The 13,806-nt window shown below is 52.0% G+C and overlaps 1 protein-coding gene across 17 annotated transcripts in view; it reads left to right on the plus strand.

Moving 5' to 3' along the window:
• The window catches only part of KDM2B (lysine demethylase 2B), a 121,189-nt gene that overhangs the window by 100,476 nt on the left and 6,907 nt on the right, over positions 1 to 13,806 (plus strand). For 12 of the 17 annotated variants that reach the window (XM_072802433.1, XM_072802425.1, XM_072802427.1 and 9 more), the window contains 10 exons: positions 1,153 to 1,377; positions 7,625 to 7,768; positions 8,945 to 9,031; positions 9,195 to 9,464; positions 9,657 to 9,770; positions 10,403 to 10,441; positions 10,571 to 11,250; positions 11,933 to 12,096; positions 12,182 to 12,343; positions 13,237 to 13,455. In XM_072802433.1, the coding sequence (XP_072658534.1) occupies positions 1,153 to 1,377; positions 7,625 to 7,768; positions 8,945 to 9,031; positions 9,195 to 9,464; positions 9,657 to 9,770; positions 10,403 to 10,441; positions 10,571 to 11,250; positions 11,933 to 12,096; positions 12,182 to 12,343; positions 13,237 to 13,455 (2,104 nt within the window). Of the gene's footprint in view, positions 1 to 1,152; positions 1,378 to 7,624; positions 7,769 to 8,944; positions 9,032 to 9,194; positions 9,465 to 9,656; positions 9,771 to 10,402; positions 10,442 to 10,570; positions 11,251 to 11,932; positions 12,097 to 12,181; positions 12,344 to 12,432; positions 13,061 to 13,236; positions 13,456 to 13,806 lie in introns of those variants that run through there. The other 5 variants (XM_072802426.1, XM_072802428.1, XM_072802436.1 and 2 more) reach the window with 4 other exon arrangements.

The raw sequence follows: 13,806 nt of genomic DNA on the forward strand, positions 1-13,806 counted from the left end.
CCCACTGCCGGTCCCTGTACACTGGAGACCTCAGCAGACAGTGTCCTCCAGCAACTGGCCTGGGAGCTCCCCCACAGATCCTGGTTTGCAAGGGGCTCTGAGGCTGCTGGCCCAGAGAGCAGGACCTGTGGCTGGCTGGTTTGGTTTTGTGTTTTGCACTGCCCTTGCGTTCATCGTCCTTTTCTCTGCTTTCTTCAGAGTCACAGGGAGTGAAGCATTTGGAGCCCATGTAGAGAACTCAGAAGTCAAGGCTCCTTAGGGTGAATGTCTCATTCTGCCAGGGTTTGTTTGGTTTATTGAGCACATCCTATGTGCCAGGTCATCCTGTTAGAGGATAGCGGTGACAAGATAGTCTTGATACCTGCCTTCCTGAGCTCTCTGTCTCAAAGTGAAGGCTCCTGAGAAATACTGCCCGTGGGAGGTGCCCTGCCGAACACAGGCCAGGGAGGGCTGTCAGAAGACTGGGGCCTGCAAATTGAATAGGTCTTACCCAACTGGAGTAGGAAAGGAGTTTGTGTTCCTGGCAGAGGGGACAGAGTCTTCCATGTGGCTGTGTATGGCCTCTCCAGGGAAATAGAACCTGGCTGGAGGCAGGCAGGGGCCTGTGCTGAGACGTGGTGGCCGTGGAAGGGTCTTGAACCAGGACTTGCTCTCAGAAGCAGGGTGTCCTCTGTTCACTTGCTGGGGCTGCCATGATGAAGTACCCAAAACTGGGGCGCTTAAAACAACAGAAACTTATTCTCTCACAGTTCTGAAGGCCAGAAGTCTGAAATCAAGGTGCTGACAGGATTGTCCTCTCTCTGAAGACTCTAGGGGAGGATCATGCCTTGTCTCTTCCAGCCTCTGGTGGCTACCAGCTTCCTTGGCTTAAAGACACTCCAGTCACATGGCCATCTCCTTCCTGTACCTCCACACTTACTCTCTCTGTGCCTGTGTCCAAATTTCCCCTTTCGTGAGGACACCAGTCCTATTGGATTAGGGCCCACCCTAATAACTTTAATTGGATCACCTCTGTAAAAGCCCTGTTTTTAAATAAAGTCACCGTCTGAGGTCCTTGGGTTGGGACCTGAGCAGATCAGCTCTGGACACCCCACACTGGGGGTCTGGCCAGGCCCGTGGCCCATCTCACCCGTCCTGTGTGCTCTCCTGCAGAACCGGGCGGTAGGTCGGCCCAAGGGGAAGCTGGGCCCAGCCTCTGCCGTGAAGTTGGCCGCCAACCGGACAACGGCGGGAGCTCGCCGGCGCCGGACGCGATGCCGCAAGTGCGAGGCCTGCCTGCGGACCGAGTGTGGAGAGTGCCACTTCTGCAAGGACATGAAGAAGTTCGGGGGCCCCGGGCGGATGAAGCAGAGCTGCATCATGCGACAGTGCATCGCGGTGAGTGTGGTGGGCATGAACTCTACAGAGATGCCCTGGGGGCAGAGTAGGGGTGGCCACACTGCCTTCCTCTGGTTGCACCCTGGCCCTCTCTGAAGCCAGACCCCACCTCCCTGGCTTGTCTTTCTGCTTGTTAGTCTGTCTGGTCTCTCCCTTAAAGAGAATGTTCCAGATGCAGAATCCTTTAAGTGATGCTCTCTTGTGGAGAGAAAAGGGACTGTGACCAGTGCTGTTTCAGATTTCACATTGCAGGATGTGGGGGCATACTTACTGCACCAGGCTCCTTTTTCTTCATAGGCTGTTGGGGTTAAAGACTCCTTCCCTCCCTGGATGACTGAGTACTTTGAAGTCTCTGCCATTAAAGATGTCAGCCTGTCCTGTCTGTGACCCCATTGCCAGCATTTACGGTCCAGTTCATGATGGTTCTAGGCCCTCCCTTCCTTCCTATCCTGCTTTCAAAGTCAGAGGTCCTGGTGGAAGGTCAGTGCCCCTCCTGAGGGGGCTGCCCCAGATGAAGAGGATTGATTTATGGTGCTTCGGAGCTAGGCTGCTAGAGAGCTCGGCCAGCCCCTTGGCTATCTCACTGCCCCAGCCCCACTCCAAGACAGGGCCAGTGCACACAGGCTCTGGCAACTGGGCACAGCCCCAGGTTCAGTCCGTGTGTCTGTCCAACACACACATTGCCTTTCCGCAGGGTGCTGCTCCCAGGCCCCGAGGTCCTCCCTGTGGGAACAGTGATCTCTGCTCCTGTGGGAAAGCAGGCTGGGCAGGAGGGACAGGATTCCTGGGTGAGCTCCTCCGAAGGCTCAGCCTGGCATGGGGCACATCCTTCTCTTTGGGTGCTTTTCCTCCTCTGAGCCCAGGGTCACTTTCCCCTTCTTCCTCTGCACGTACTATGTGAGTTTTTGTTTTAGTTTAGTGGTTTTTGGTTTTTGATTTTTTTATTATGGTCAAAAACACAACAGAATTTTAACCATTTTCAAATGTCCAGTGCAGAGTGCAGTCATATTACATATACCCCCATTGTTGTGCAAGCTGATCTCTGGAGCCTTTTCATCTTGCCAAATGGAAACCCTATCTCCATCGAACAACCCCATTTTCTCTCCCTCAGCCCCTGGCAACCACCTTTCTACTTTCTGAGGTGGCTGCTTTAGATACCTCATAGAAGTGGTGTTTCTCCTGCGACTGGCTTATTTCACTGAGCATAACCTTCTCAAGGTTCATCTGTATTGTAGCAGGGATCAGGATTTCCTTTTTTTTTTTTTTTTTTTTTTTTTAATTAGTAAACTCTGTGCCCAACGTGGGGCTTAAATTCATGATCCCAAGATAAGGAGTTGCATACTCTACCAACTGACCCAGCCAGGATTTCCTTCTTTTGAAGACTGATAAGGGGCACCTGGGTGGCTCAGTGGGTTAAGCGTCTGTTTTCAGCTCAGGTCATGATCTCAGGGTCTTGGGATGGAACCGTGCATTGGGGGCAGGCTCAGCAGGTGGCCTGTTTCTCCATCTGCCCTTCACCTTGCTCCAGTCTTTCTCAAATAAATAAAATCTTTTTTTTTTTTTTAAGATTTTATTTATTTATTCATGAGAGACACAGAGAGAGGCAGAGACACAGGCAGAGACAGAAGCAGGCTCCATGCAGGGAGCCCAATGTGGGACTTGATCCCAGGATCACAACCCTCACTAGCTGAAGGCAGATGCTCAACCATTGAGCCACCCAGGCATCCCTCAAATAAATAAAATCTTAAAAAAAAAATGAATGAATGATATTCCACCATTTGCATATGGTACATTTTCTTTACCTGTTCCTCTTTTGATGGACATTAGTTGCTTCCACCTCTTGGCTTTATGAATAATGATGCTGTGAACATGGGGCGGGGGGTGGTGGTGATGCCCAGCATCTCTTTGAGATCCTGTTTTGAATTATTTTGGATATATACCCAGAAGTAGAATTGCTGGATCATATGGTACCTCTACCTTTTAAAAGATTTTATTTATTTGTTTGAGAGGGATAGAGATCATATGTGTATATGCGCACATGAGTATGGGAAGAGGAGAGAATCTCAAGCAGGCTCTGTGGCAAACGTGGAACCCATCGTCTAGGGGCTTGACCTTATGACTCTGAGATCATGACCTGAGCTGAAATCAAGAGTCGGGTGCTTACCTAACCCTAACCCAACTGAGCCACCCTGGTGCCCCAGTAGCTCTATTTTTAATTGTTTTGGGGATCACCATACTGTTTTCCATAGAGGTTGCTCCACCTTAAATTCCCACCAGCAGTACACAAGGGTTCCATTTTCTCTACATCCTGCCAATACTTGTGATTTACTGTTTTTTTTTTTTGATGCTGGTTACCCGAATGGATGTGAGGTGTTACTTTGATGTGGTTTTCATCTGCACTTGCCTGATGATTGCTGATGGTGAGCATCATTCAAATGTTTGCTGGCCATGGCTTCTTTGGAGCAATATCTGTTTAAGTCCTTTGTCCATTTTTAATTTGGGTTGTTTTTGTTTTTGTTGAGTTGGAGTTCTTCATGTGTTCCACATATTAGCCCCTCATCACATACACAGTTTCTAAATATTTGCTTCCATTCCATAGGTTGTCTTTTCACTCTGTGGATTGCTTCCTCTGCTGTACAGTTTTTGTTTCATTGCTTGTGTTTTTGTTACTTGTATCCAGGTCATTTCAGTGAGTTTCAGGAAATGTGGGAGTCCTCTTGAAATGTTGTCTCTAAACATGCCTATATATATATATATATCCCCTGCCCCCTGGAGTGAGGGTCCACGTGACCCACTGCATTCTGTCAGGATTTGAGAGGTTGTCTATAGGGACTGTTGGTCTTGAGAACAGTGTCACCTAAAAGCTGGCACAGGGCCGTGACCCAGCGCTGTCTCTTGCTCTTCAGCCTTGCTCTGCCCCTGCCCATGTTCTAGGCCCAGCTGTGGGACCCGTCTCTGCTGTCACCTGTGCTTTGCAGCTCTGGTGCCTAGTTCAATGTCTGCCACAGTGTGACTGTTGATTGAAGGAAACCTCACTTTTGCATGTCTTTCTCCAACCTGATGGGGCTTCTGGAACTTATAGTCAGTGTAGACTTGGCCTGACCCTCAGCATCCTTCTTAACTCTTCTAACCTTTCCACTTTGTTGTGGCTCTTCCTGCCATGGTTTACCCACCTCTGGCACATGCAAGCCACCTCTCTTCCCTTTCCAGGCCCTTCTGTCTTGATGTCCCACAATCGATCTCTCCCCATGATCAGCCTTCCCTTTGCTCCTCTTTGAAAAGCTTCATCCCTCACACTGTCTAGCTCTGTCTCCCTGCTGGCTTGGGCCTGGGTTCCCCTCCTGAGTCTACGCAGTGGCTTTGCCTGTGGTTCTGCCTGACGATTTCAGAGTCTGTCCCCTACCCTGGCCCACTCCATCATAGATCATCTTCTGGCCACCAGGTGCTCCCCACCCAGTACCCCCAGCTCTGGGCTTCCTGTGCTCCTCTGCCCCAGGTGCTCCCCGTTGCTGAATTCCTCTGGCTCTTGCTTCTGTGTCCCTTTCCACTTGGGTTGGAGATCCTTTTTCCTATTCCTACTCCCTACTTCTCTCTGCCTATAGAAGCCCAAATACCCTCTCCTGGGAGTCCTCCAGAAATCAGCCACTTGCTGTTTCCCATTGCACTTGGCACATGACTTTCCCATGTCTTCCTAGGATGTCAGCATGTTCTGCCTCCGAAACAGCTCGAGGGAGCAGCTGCCTTCCTCGTTACGGTTGCCCCCCTTTGGTTGCTTGCTTCAGGCTTTAGCCGATGTTTATTAAGTATTTGTTGAACAAATGATGGCTCTTTTGCCTTGAGTATTCTATTTATTTGAATTCAAATATTTGAGCCACTTTATAGACTTTTCACTTATTAGTGGAGCATATATCTTATTTGAAGCTCTTCTAATTCAGTGTAAAAAAAAAAAAAAGTATGTTTCTCTGGATTCCAGGTACTGAGGTGTGCATAAGGGGAAGAGTGAGTGTCCACAAGGTGTTTATAGTCTAATTCATCAGTTCTCAAACGTGGTCCTGAGAACTCCTGAAAATTATGAGTACCTGGAAGAGCTTTGTTTATATGGGTTATTTATTTTTATTACTTGTATTCAAAATTAAAATGGGGAAGTTTAAAAAATACTTTGAATTCATTTGAAAAAATAAACCCACTACACGTTAACAAAAATAACATTTTTATGAGAAATAACTACATCTTCCAAAATAAAAATGATTAGGAAGAAAGCATTGTTTTATATTTTTGTGAATCTCTTCTTTTATGTGGGTTCATTAGACAAGACCTGCGTTTTCATTTATGTGTGTGTCTGCATTCTGTCGCAATACCTTGTTTTGGAAGAACTATGTGAGGAAACTGGCTTCACACAGATCTGTAGTTGGAAAAGGGAGAGAGGATTTTCATAGTCTTTTCAGGTAGTGGTGGATATCTCTGATACTCTGCTGGTACTCAACAGGTGACAGTTTCTTAAAGGTTAGTTGCAATGTGGAATCTGAAACTGTATCAATGAACTTTTCATAGTGTTACATTAAAATTCATTAGTCTTTCTTGCCCCTGGAAAAGTTTATTTGCTCATGCATGATGTTACAACATCATGCATTGGTTATTTGAAAAATACTGGCTCACTGAGTTATACAGATTTTCCAAATATGGGCACACAGTGTTATACAATGTAAAAAAATAAGGGGGGGGGAGTAATAACCACATTTGTTAACACTACTACCACCAGTCTCCTGAGAGCTAAGTCTTTAAGGAAGCTGTCCAGTTCATGGTGACTAATATAAGTTTTCCAAAATTCTAATTTCTATTTTAAATTTTGAATTTTATCATTTATAACAAATGCTTTACATTCGTTTTTCTGGAAGTGACTGGCTCATTTCATTTTGGTCTTTGAGAAATCTACCAATACTCTTTTTATTTTCTTTTTAATCAGTTATTCTGTCAAGTAGAATGATGTTCTATGGAGAAAATAACCAAGTCAGATCACAGCTTAGTCACGAGTGCCTTTCCTTTAGATAACCATCGTCCTTTGGTATGCAGCAATAGTGCTTTATGTGTACTTCCTATTTTGTCATACAGAACGTTCAAAGGATACGTACTAAAATAAAAAAAAATTTTAAATTAAAAGGTTATATACTCTTGGGCCAAAGTTTTAATAAAATTAGTTTTTTTCTGCTTTGCCAAAGACCTTTCTTGGTGCAACCTGGTGATCTTTGTCACAAATGTGTGGCAGTGACAAACTCTGTGCTGCCCTGACCAGTGCCAGCAGTTGTACTCACCAGAGCAAATGTCAACATAGTTGGAAAAGGCAGATAACATCTTAGTGTTCCTCTGACTGTGCTTTTGACCCCGCAGACCTCCCTGTAAAGGTGGTGGGGCCTGTGCTGTGATAGCGCTGGTGACGCGCAGCCTTGTTTCCCCACCCCCACCCCCACCCCATGGGTCTTTCCTCCTGTGTGATGCTGCCTGTGGCCTCCATGGTTCCAGGGCATTGCCAGGCATTGCTCACTCCTGGGCCTCCTGGCTGTATTTTTCTCCATATCCCCTGTCACAACATACACCGTTGTTCATTTGTCTGCCTCCTTCCACTAAACTGTAAGCTCAGGATGGCAGAGACTTTTTTTTTTTTTTTTAAGATTTTATTTATTCATGAGAAACACACACAGAGAAAGGCAGAGATACAGGCCGAGGGAGAAGCAGACTCCATGCAGGGAGCCTGACGTGGGACTTGATCCTAGGTCTCTAGGTCTCTAGGATCACACCCTGGGCTGAAGCCAGTGCTAAACCGCTGAGCTACCCGGGCTGCCTGACTTTTTTTTTTTTTTTTTTTTTTTTTTTTTAGATTTTATTTATTCATGAGAGACACACAGAGAGAGAGGCAGAGACATAGGCAGAGGGAGAAGCAGGCTCCCTGTGGGGAGCTTCATGTAGGACTCGATCCCAGGACCCCAGGATCATGACCTGAGCTAAAGGCAGATGCTCAACCACTGAGCCACCCAGGTGCCCCAGAATGGTAGAGACTTCTTTGTCTCGTTCGGTGCTGTTCCCAGCACTTAGTATCTGGCATGGAGGTAGTAGCCAGATCAGTATTTGAATGAACGAGTAGATGAACGATGGGCGGGGCTTGGGCTGGCTGGCTGCTGACTCCTGGCCTGTGACCTGCTCCCCACGGGGCCTGCCCCCTGCTGACTTGGCTGTGCTCTGTCCGGCTCTTCAGCCAGTGCTGCCCCATACCGCCGTGTGCCTGGTGTGTGGCGAGGCAGGGAAGGAAGACACAGTGGAAGAGGAAGAAGGAAAGTTTAACCTCATGCTCATGGAGTGCTCCATCTGCAATGAAATCATCCACCCTGGATGCCTTAAGGTGAGCAGTCCCGGGGGGGCTCTGGCCATGTTGCTCAGCTCCCCCCTGAGGGCCTCTGGTGGTGCTGATGTCAGGGGGCTGTGAACTCCCTTCCCCAGAGGACCTCTGAGTCTGTAGGGTGCTGAGGACAAGAAGGGTCTGGAGCAGCTCAGCCCTCCACTACCCATGTCTTGAAGGGAAAGAACACGTACCCACCAACTTCCCAGCCCCTCAGCCACAGACTGGAGGGAGAGACCGGATGGTTGTGTTGCTTGCTGGCATCCTGGGTTGGGGCTTCTGGGAGAACAAGGCCTGGCCAGAGGAGGACAGGTCCTGTAACAACAGGTGGTTGCGTTAGTGTTGCCGGGTGCCAAGAACCTGCTCCCTTGGTGTGCCCAGGGCAGGGCTGGCTTCTTGTGTGGACTGCTGTGCTGTTCCTGCCTGTCTTAGGCAACAGGTTCTACCTCTGAAAGGAAGAGGCTGCTGTCCCCACCCCAGAGCCCAGAGAGTGTCCTCATACCTGGCACCTCCCCATCAGCGCAGGTGTCAGCCTGTGTGTATCTGTGTTTAAGCAAGATCAAAGTTGGCCTGCCCCAGATGTTACCTCCACCCTGAAATGACTCTATTCCTCGGTGGCAGTAGTGGGGGGTTTGTCCTGAGGCTCATCGTCCTGTACACACCTCCCACTCTGAAGGGAGCACTGTGATTTTTTTCCTCTGCCTTTGGAAGTCAAACCTTCATGTTTTAGTTGCCTGGTTATTTCGTCTCCTGGATCAGAAGCTTTGTGAGGGCAGGGACAGCCCCTCGGAATTGCTCCCACTTAGCACCCAGTATGGTGCTACTAATGATTGAACAAAGGATGGGGTCCTTTCTGCCCTGAGCCAGCTGCTTTACCCAGGTTATCTCACTGAATTGTTGCAGAATGATGGTGAGACAGGTATGTTGCACTTCACGATCTAGGGCACTGGCCCATGGAGATGGGGTGATTTGCCTGTGATCCCTGTGCAAAGGTGGATTTGGGACAAAGTTAGGATGTGACCCCTGGCCAGAATCCACAGCCCATCCATCTTGACCATCTCTGTTTCCTCTTGGTCAACAATGGGACAAATGACATTTGGGAGGGGGTGTTGATGTTTCTGGCAGATGTGGCATCCTCTGCCCCCTCCCCACTTGCTGACTGGCGTGTGTCCTTTGCAGATTAAGGAGTCAGAGGGCGTGGTCAACGATGAGCTTCCAAACTGCTGGGAGTGTCCGAAGTGTAACCACGCCGGCAAGACCGGGAAAGTGAGTGCCGGGCTCCAAGTCCCAGGGGTCAGCCTGGGAGGGGTGGACCTTGGCCTTGCCAGATGCAGCCTGTCCCTGCCCTGTTGAACGGTGGGGTGTTGCGGGTTCCCGGAGTGGGGCACGTTCAAAGATATACAGTTTGTTTGTTCCTTCTCTCTTTTTGGCCTACAAGCAAAAGCGTGGCCCTGGCTTTAAGTATGCCTCCAACCTGCCCGGCTCCCTGCTCAAGGAACAGAAGATGAACCGGGACAATAAGGAAGGACAGGAGCCCGCCAAGCGGCGGAGTGAGTGTGAGGAGGCGCCTCGGCGCAGGTCCGACGAGCACCCCAAGAAGGTGCCCCCGGATGGCATCCTGCGCCGAAAGTCGGACGATGTGCACTTGAGGAGGAAGCGGAAATACGAGAAGCCCCAAGAGCTGAGCGGGCGCAAGCGAGTACGGACTTGGGGGAGCGGGCAGTGTGGGTGGCCTTGGCTGGTCCTGGGGGCGGGAGCACGGGCAGAGGCGGGCACGGGCAGTGAGGACCACTCAGGGTCCTGGCCACTGGCTGCCCTGGGCAGGTCACATAAGTCCTGAGAGCCCAGCCCAAGAGAGCCCAGCGAGTCACTCCTCTTCCCACTCCTTTAGGCCTCGACGCTTCAAACGTCCCCCGGTTCCTCCTCTCACCTCTCGCCGAGGCCCCCTCTAGGCAGCAGCCTCAGTCCCTGGTGGAGATCCAGTCTCACTTACTTCCAGCAGCAGGTGCTCCCACGTTGCCCCGCCCTTCTGAGGCCCTGGGGACTCCCGAGTCCCGGGCTGCCCCCACCTTCCCACCCCTCCCCGGCCCTCCGGCCCGTTGCCGCAGCCATTCCAAGGCATCTGTGCGCTGCAGCTCCCCAGGCCCCAGGCCCAGATCACCGGCTCGTGGTTCTGGCGTGGAGCCTGGGAAGCTGAAGCTGCCACGGGGAAGGCCTGCGGATCTGGGAACCTCGGAGGATCCTGGCCGCTCCGCTCCGCCCACCGGCCCTTCCCGCTTCTGCCACGAGGTGGCGCCTGGTGGTCTCCGCTGGGAACCCGCAGGCCCTGCTTCCAGGACTGGCTCCCAGAGCCCAGTCGGACCCCAGTGGGCAAATTCTCATCTCAGGGTCTGCCCCAGGGTGGGAGGTCAGTTGGGTGGGAACAGTTCGACCACACTCTTTTCCTTCCAACTTCTCTCTTAAAAGCCGCAGTCAGAGCCCACCGTCTTCTAGTACAGGGGAGATGGGATTCATGGGAAAGGTGATCCTCCATCCCCTACTCTAGAGACTGTGGATTCGTGGTGGGGTTGAGGATAGAGGGGACCAAATCCTGTGAACCCTGGGAACAAGCTCTGCATGCTTTTTTTCCTGTGACAGCTAAAACCTGGCAAAGAAGATAAGCTTTTCAGGAAAAAGGTACCGTCTTCCATTCTCCTGTCTGCCCCTCCCCCCATGCCTGTTCCTGGGTTCCAGGGTGGAGGGGCATGGGTGGGTGCAGCCCTGAGCCTAGGGGCTTAGCTGCCCTCACTCCCCCTCCTCCCTCAGCGGCGGTCCTGGAAGAACGCCGAGGACCGGATGGCTCTGGCCAATAAGCCTCTCCGGCGCTTCAAGCAGGAGCCGGAGGATGACCTGCCCGAGGCACCCCCCAAGGCCCGGGAGAGCGACCACTCACGCTCCAGCTCCCCCACAGCTGGACCCAGCACAGAGGGGGCAGAGGGCCCTGAGGAGAAGAAAAAGGTAAAGATACGTAGGAAAAGGCGGCTTCCCACCAAGGAGCTGAGCAAGGAGCTGAGCAAGGAGCTGAACCAAGAGATCCAGAAGACGGAGAACAGCCTGGCCAACGAGAACCACCAGCCCATCAAGTCAGAGCCCGAGAGTGAGAGCGAAGAGCCCAAGCGGCCCCTGGGCCTCTGCGAGCGCCCCCACCGCTTCAGCAAGGGGCTCACTGGCACCCCCCGGGAGCTGCGACACCAGCTGGGGCCCGGCTTGCGCAGCCCACCCCGTGTCATCTCCCGGCCCCCTCCCTCCGTGTCCCCACCCAAGTGCATCCAGATGGAGCGACACGTGATTCGGCCACCCCCCATCAGCCCCCCGCCTGACTCGCTGCCCCTGGATGATGGGGCGGCCCACGTCATGCACAGGGAGGTGTGGATGGCCGTCTTCAGCTACCTCAGCCACCAAGACTTGTGTGTCTGCATGCGGGTCTGCAGGACCTGGAACCGCTGGTGAGGGGCACTGGCTCAGCTTGGATGGGGGAGGCAGCGAGGGACTGGCCTGGTGTCGGGCTCCAGGCTAAGGCTTAGATTAGACCAGGAATGGCACGTGTGTGGTATGTGTCCCCACTTCAGTCACTCATGATGACCTTTCTTTCCTTTGAAGCTCAGTCCCGCTTAACACTTCTTCTCATAGAGTTCCAGGTGGCTACAGCAATCTGGTCACACTGGTCTTGTCAGAAGAAATGAACCCTGTTTGATGGCCTGATTCGGCCCTTGGAAGATGAGCTCTAAGGACCAGGTGGATTCCTTGTCCTTACAGAGGTGGCCAGGTTTTAAAAGCAAGGGTTCTGGTTACTGAGCTTACCTTCAGCTGTGATATTTCCTAGCTTTCTGGCTTCTGCCAGGTTATTGCATCTATAAAAGGGCAAGACATGATGTCTGCCTGGGACGTCGTTGTGAGAAGTGGCGTGTAGGGGGTGTAGTAAAGCCCCCGTAAATACTTAATGGAGAGCAGGTACTGGAATCTTCCGTGGGCGCCTGCAGCAGAGCAAAGGTGCCCAGGTGTGGGCAGGATAAGAGTTGAGCGGAGAAGGATCAAGGGTGGAGTCGGGGAGGAGTTGCCACAGCCATGCAGGGGGCTCCCTGCATGAGCCCGTCTGACGACGCCCCTTGTGTTGGGCCTGGCCCGCAGGTGCTGCGATAAGCGGTTATGGACCTGCATCGATCTGAACCACTGCAAGTCCATCACACCCTTGATGCTGAGCGGCATCATCCGGCGGCAGCCAGTCTCCCTGGACCTCAGCTGGACCAATATCTCCAAGAAACAGCTGAGCTGGCTCATCAACCGGTTGCCTGGTGAGCACTAGGCCAGGGACCCCGGAGGTGCAGTGGTGGGAGCCAGGAAGCATCTCCTGACCTGTCACCCTCCCCCGTCCCCCAGGGCTTCGAGACTTGGTGCTGTCGGGCTGCTCGTGGATTGCGGTCTCAGCTCTCTGTAGCTCTAGCTGTCCGTTACTCCGGACCCTGGATGTCCAGTGGGTAGAAGGACTAAAGGACGCCCAGATGCGGGATCTCCTGTCCCCACCCACAGATAACAGGCCAGGTGAGTGGCCAGGCCCAGGGCGTGCCCCAGGGGGGTCAACATGGAGCTGTGTGACCGGGCCATGCCATTGGACCTGGTTTTCACCACAGGGCCTATCTGGTGCATGTGTTCGCGAGCCTTCTCTGGTCTTAGCCCTTTTCCAGAGGATGTGGAGACTATCTCAGGTGATGTGTTCTTGGTCACCTTCAGGCTTAGAAGGGATGCATGAAAGCAGAGGCTTCTTTGCATACCCAGCAGTCTTCTGTGGGGTCTTTGCATGTGCCTGATGCTTCTCTGTTCATTTGTCCTTCATTGGCTTCAAGCCTCCATAAACATGGAGAGCAGGCAGTTGTAGCTGGGCATGGGCTCACAAGAGGGAGCCTTCCTGGGCAGCCCTGGTGGCGCAGCGGTTTAGTGCCACCTGCAGCCCAGGGTGTGATCCTGGAGACCTGGGATCGAGTCCCACATCAGGCTCCTTGCATGGAGCCTGCTTCTCCCTCTGCCTGTGTCTCTCTCTCTCTCTCTCTCTCTCTCTCTCTCTCTGTGTTTCTCATGAATAAATAAATAAATCTTTAAAAAAAAAAAAAGAGGGAGCCTTCCTTCCGATGGTTGTGGGGGTCCTTGCTCACTGCCTGTAGCTTACATGGTGATCCAGAGGTGCTGTGCTGTCTCTCTGTTCCAACTGGCTGAGTACTGCTGGATAGAATGTTGGCTGTGTTTCTAAATGTTCAGATTTTTCCAGACAGAAGTGTGAGATTTGATGTGAAATCTTTGGATGTTTAAATGTATGAACTAATTGGGGGGAAACACTCAGTGGTCAAATGAAACTCATGTGTGATATGTGTAGCTGGTGAGTGTGACCAGATCTCTCCGGTCAGGCCAACATGCCACCTCTCTTCTTCCTGTCCCCTTAGGTCAGATGGACAATCGGAGCAAGCTCCGGAACATTGTGGAGCTTCGTCTAGCAGGCCTGGACATCACGGACGCCTCCCTGCGGCTCATCATACGCCACATGCCCCTGCTCTCCAAGCTCCACCTTAGTTACTGTAATCATGTTACTGACCAGTCCATCAACCTGCTCACCGCTGTGGGCACCACCACCCGAGACTCCTTAACCGAAATCAACCTATCAGGTCAGTCAGGGGCACCCACCCGGGGTGTACCCAGCAGAGTCTGCCAGGACCTCAGGGGACATTTGTGGGAAAATGATCTGTGTGCCTGCTATTGGGGCAGGTGTGCACCCATAAACAAGACAGACACCTGGCCTAGGCTAAAGGAGAAACAGTAAACACAGCAGTTGCTGGATCGGTAAGAATAGCTGTCCCCAAATGGTGTTGGTAGCAGCAAGAGCACAGAGCCATGGTTCCTGACCCAAAACCCAGGCTTGAGGAACTTCTCCCAGGTGGTGCAGACATGCTGGCTGGTACAGAGGAGAGGGGAGCAGGGTAGCGGGCAGTGAGGCCAGGCAGGCTGGCACTGATGAG

This window comes from Canis lupus, chromosome 27 (assembly GCF_048164855.1).
Source record: "Canis lupus baileyi chromosome 27, mCanLup2.hap1, whole genome shotgun sequence".
Classification (NCBI taxonomy): domain Eukaryota; kingdom Metazoa; phylum Chordata; class Mammalia; order Carnivora; family Canidae; genus Canis; species Canis lupus.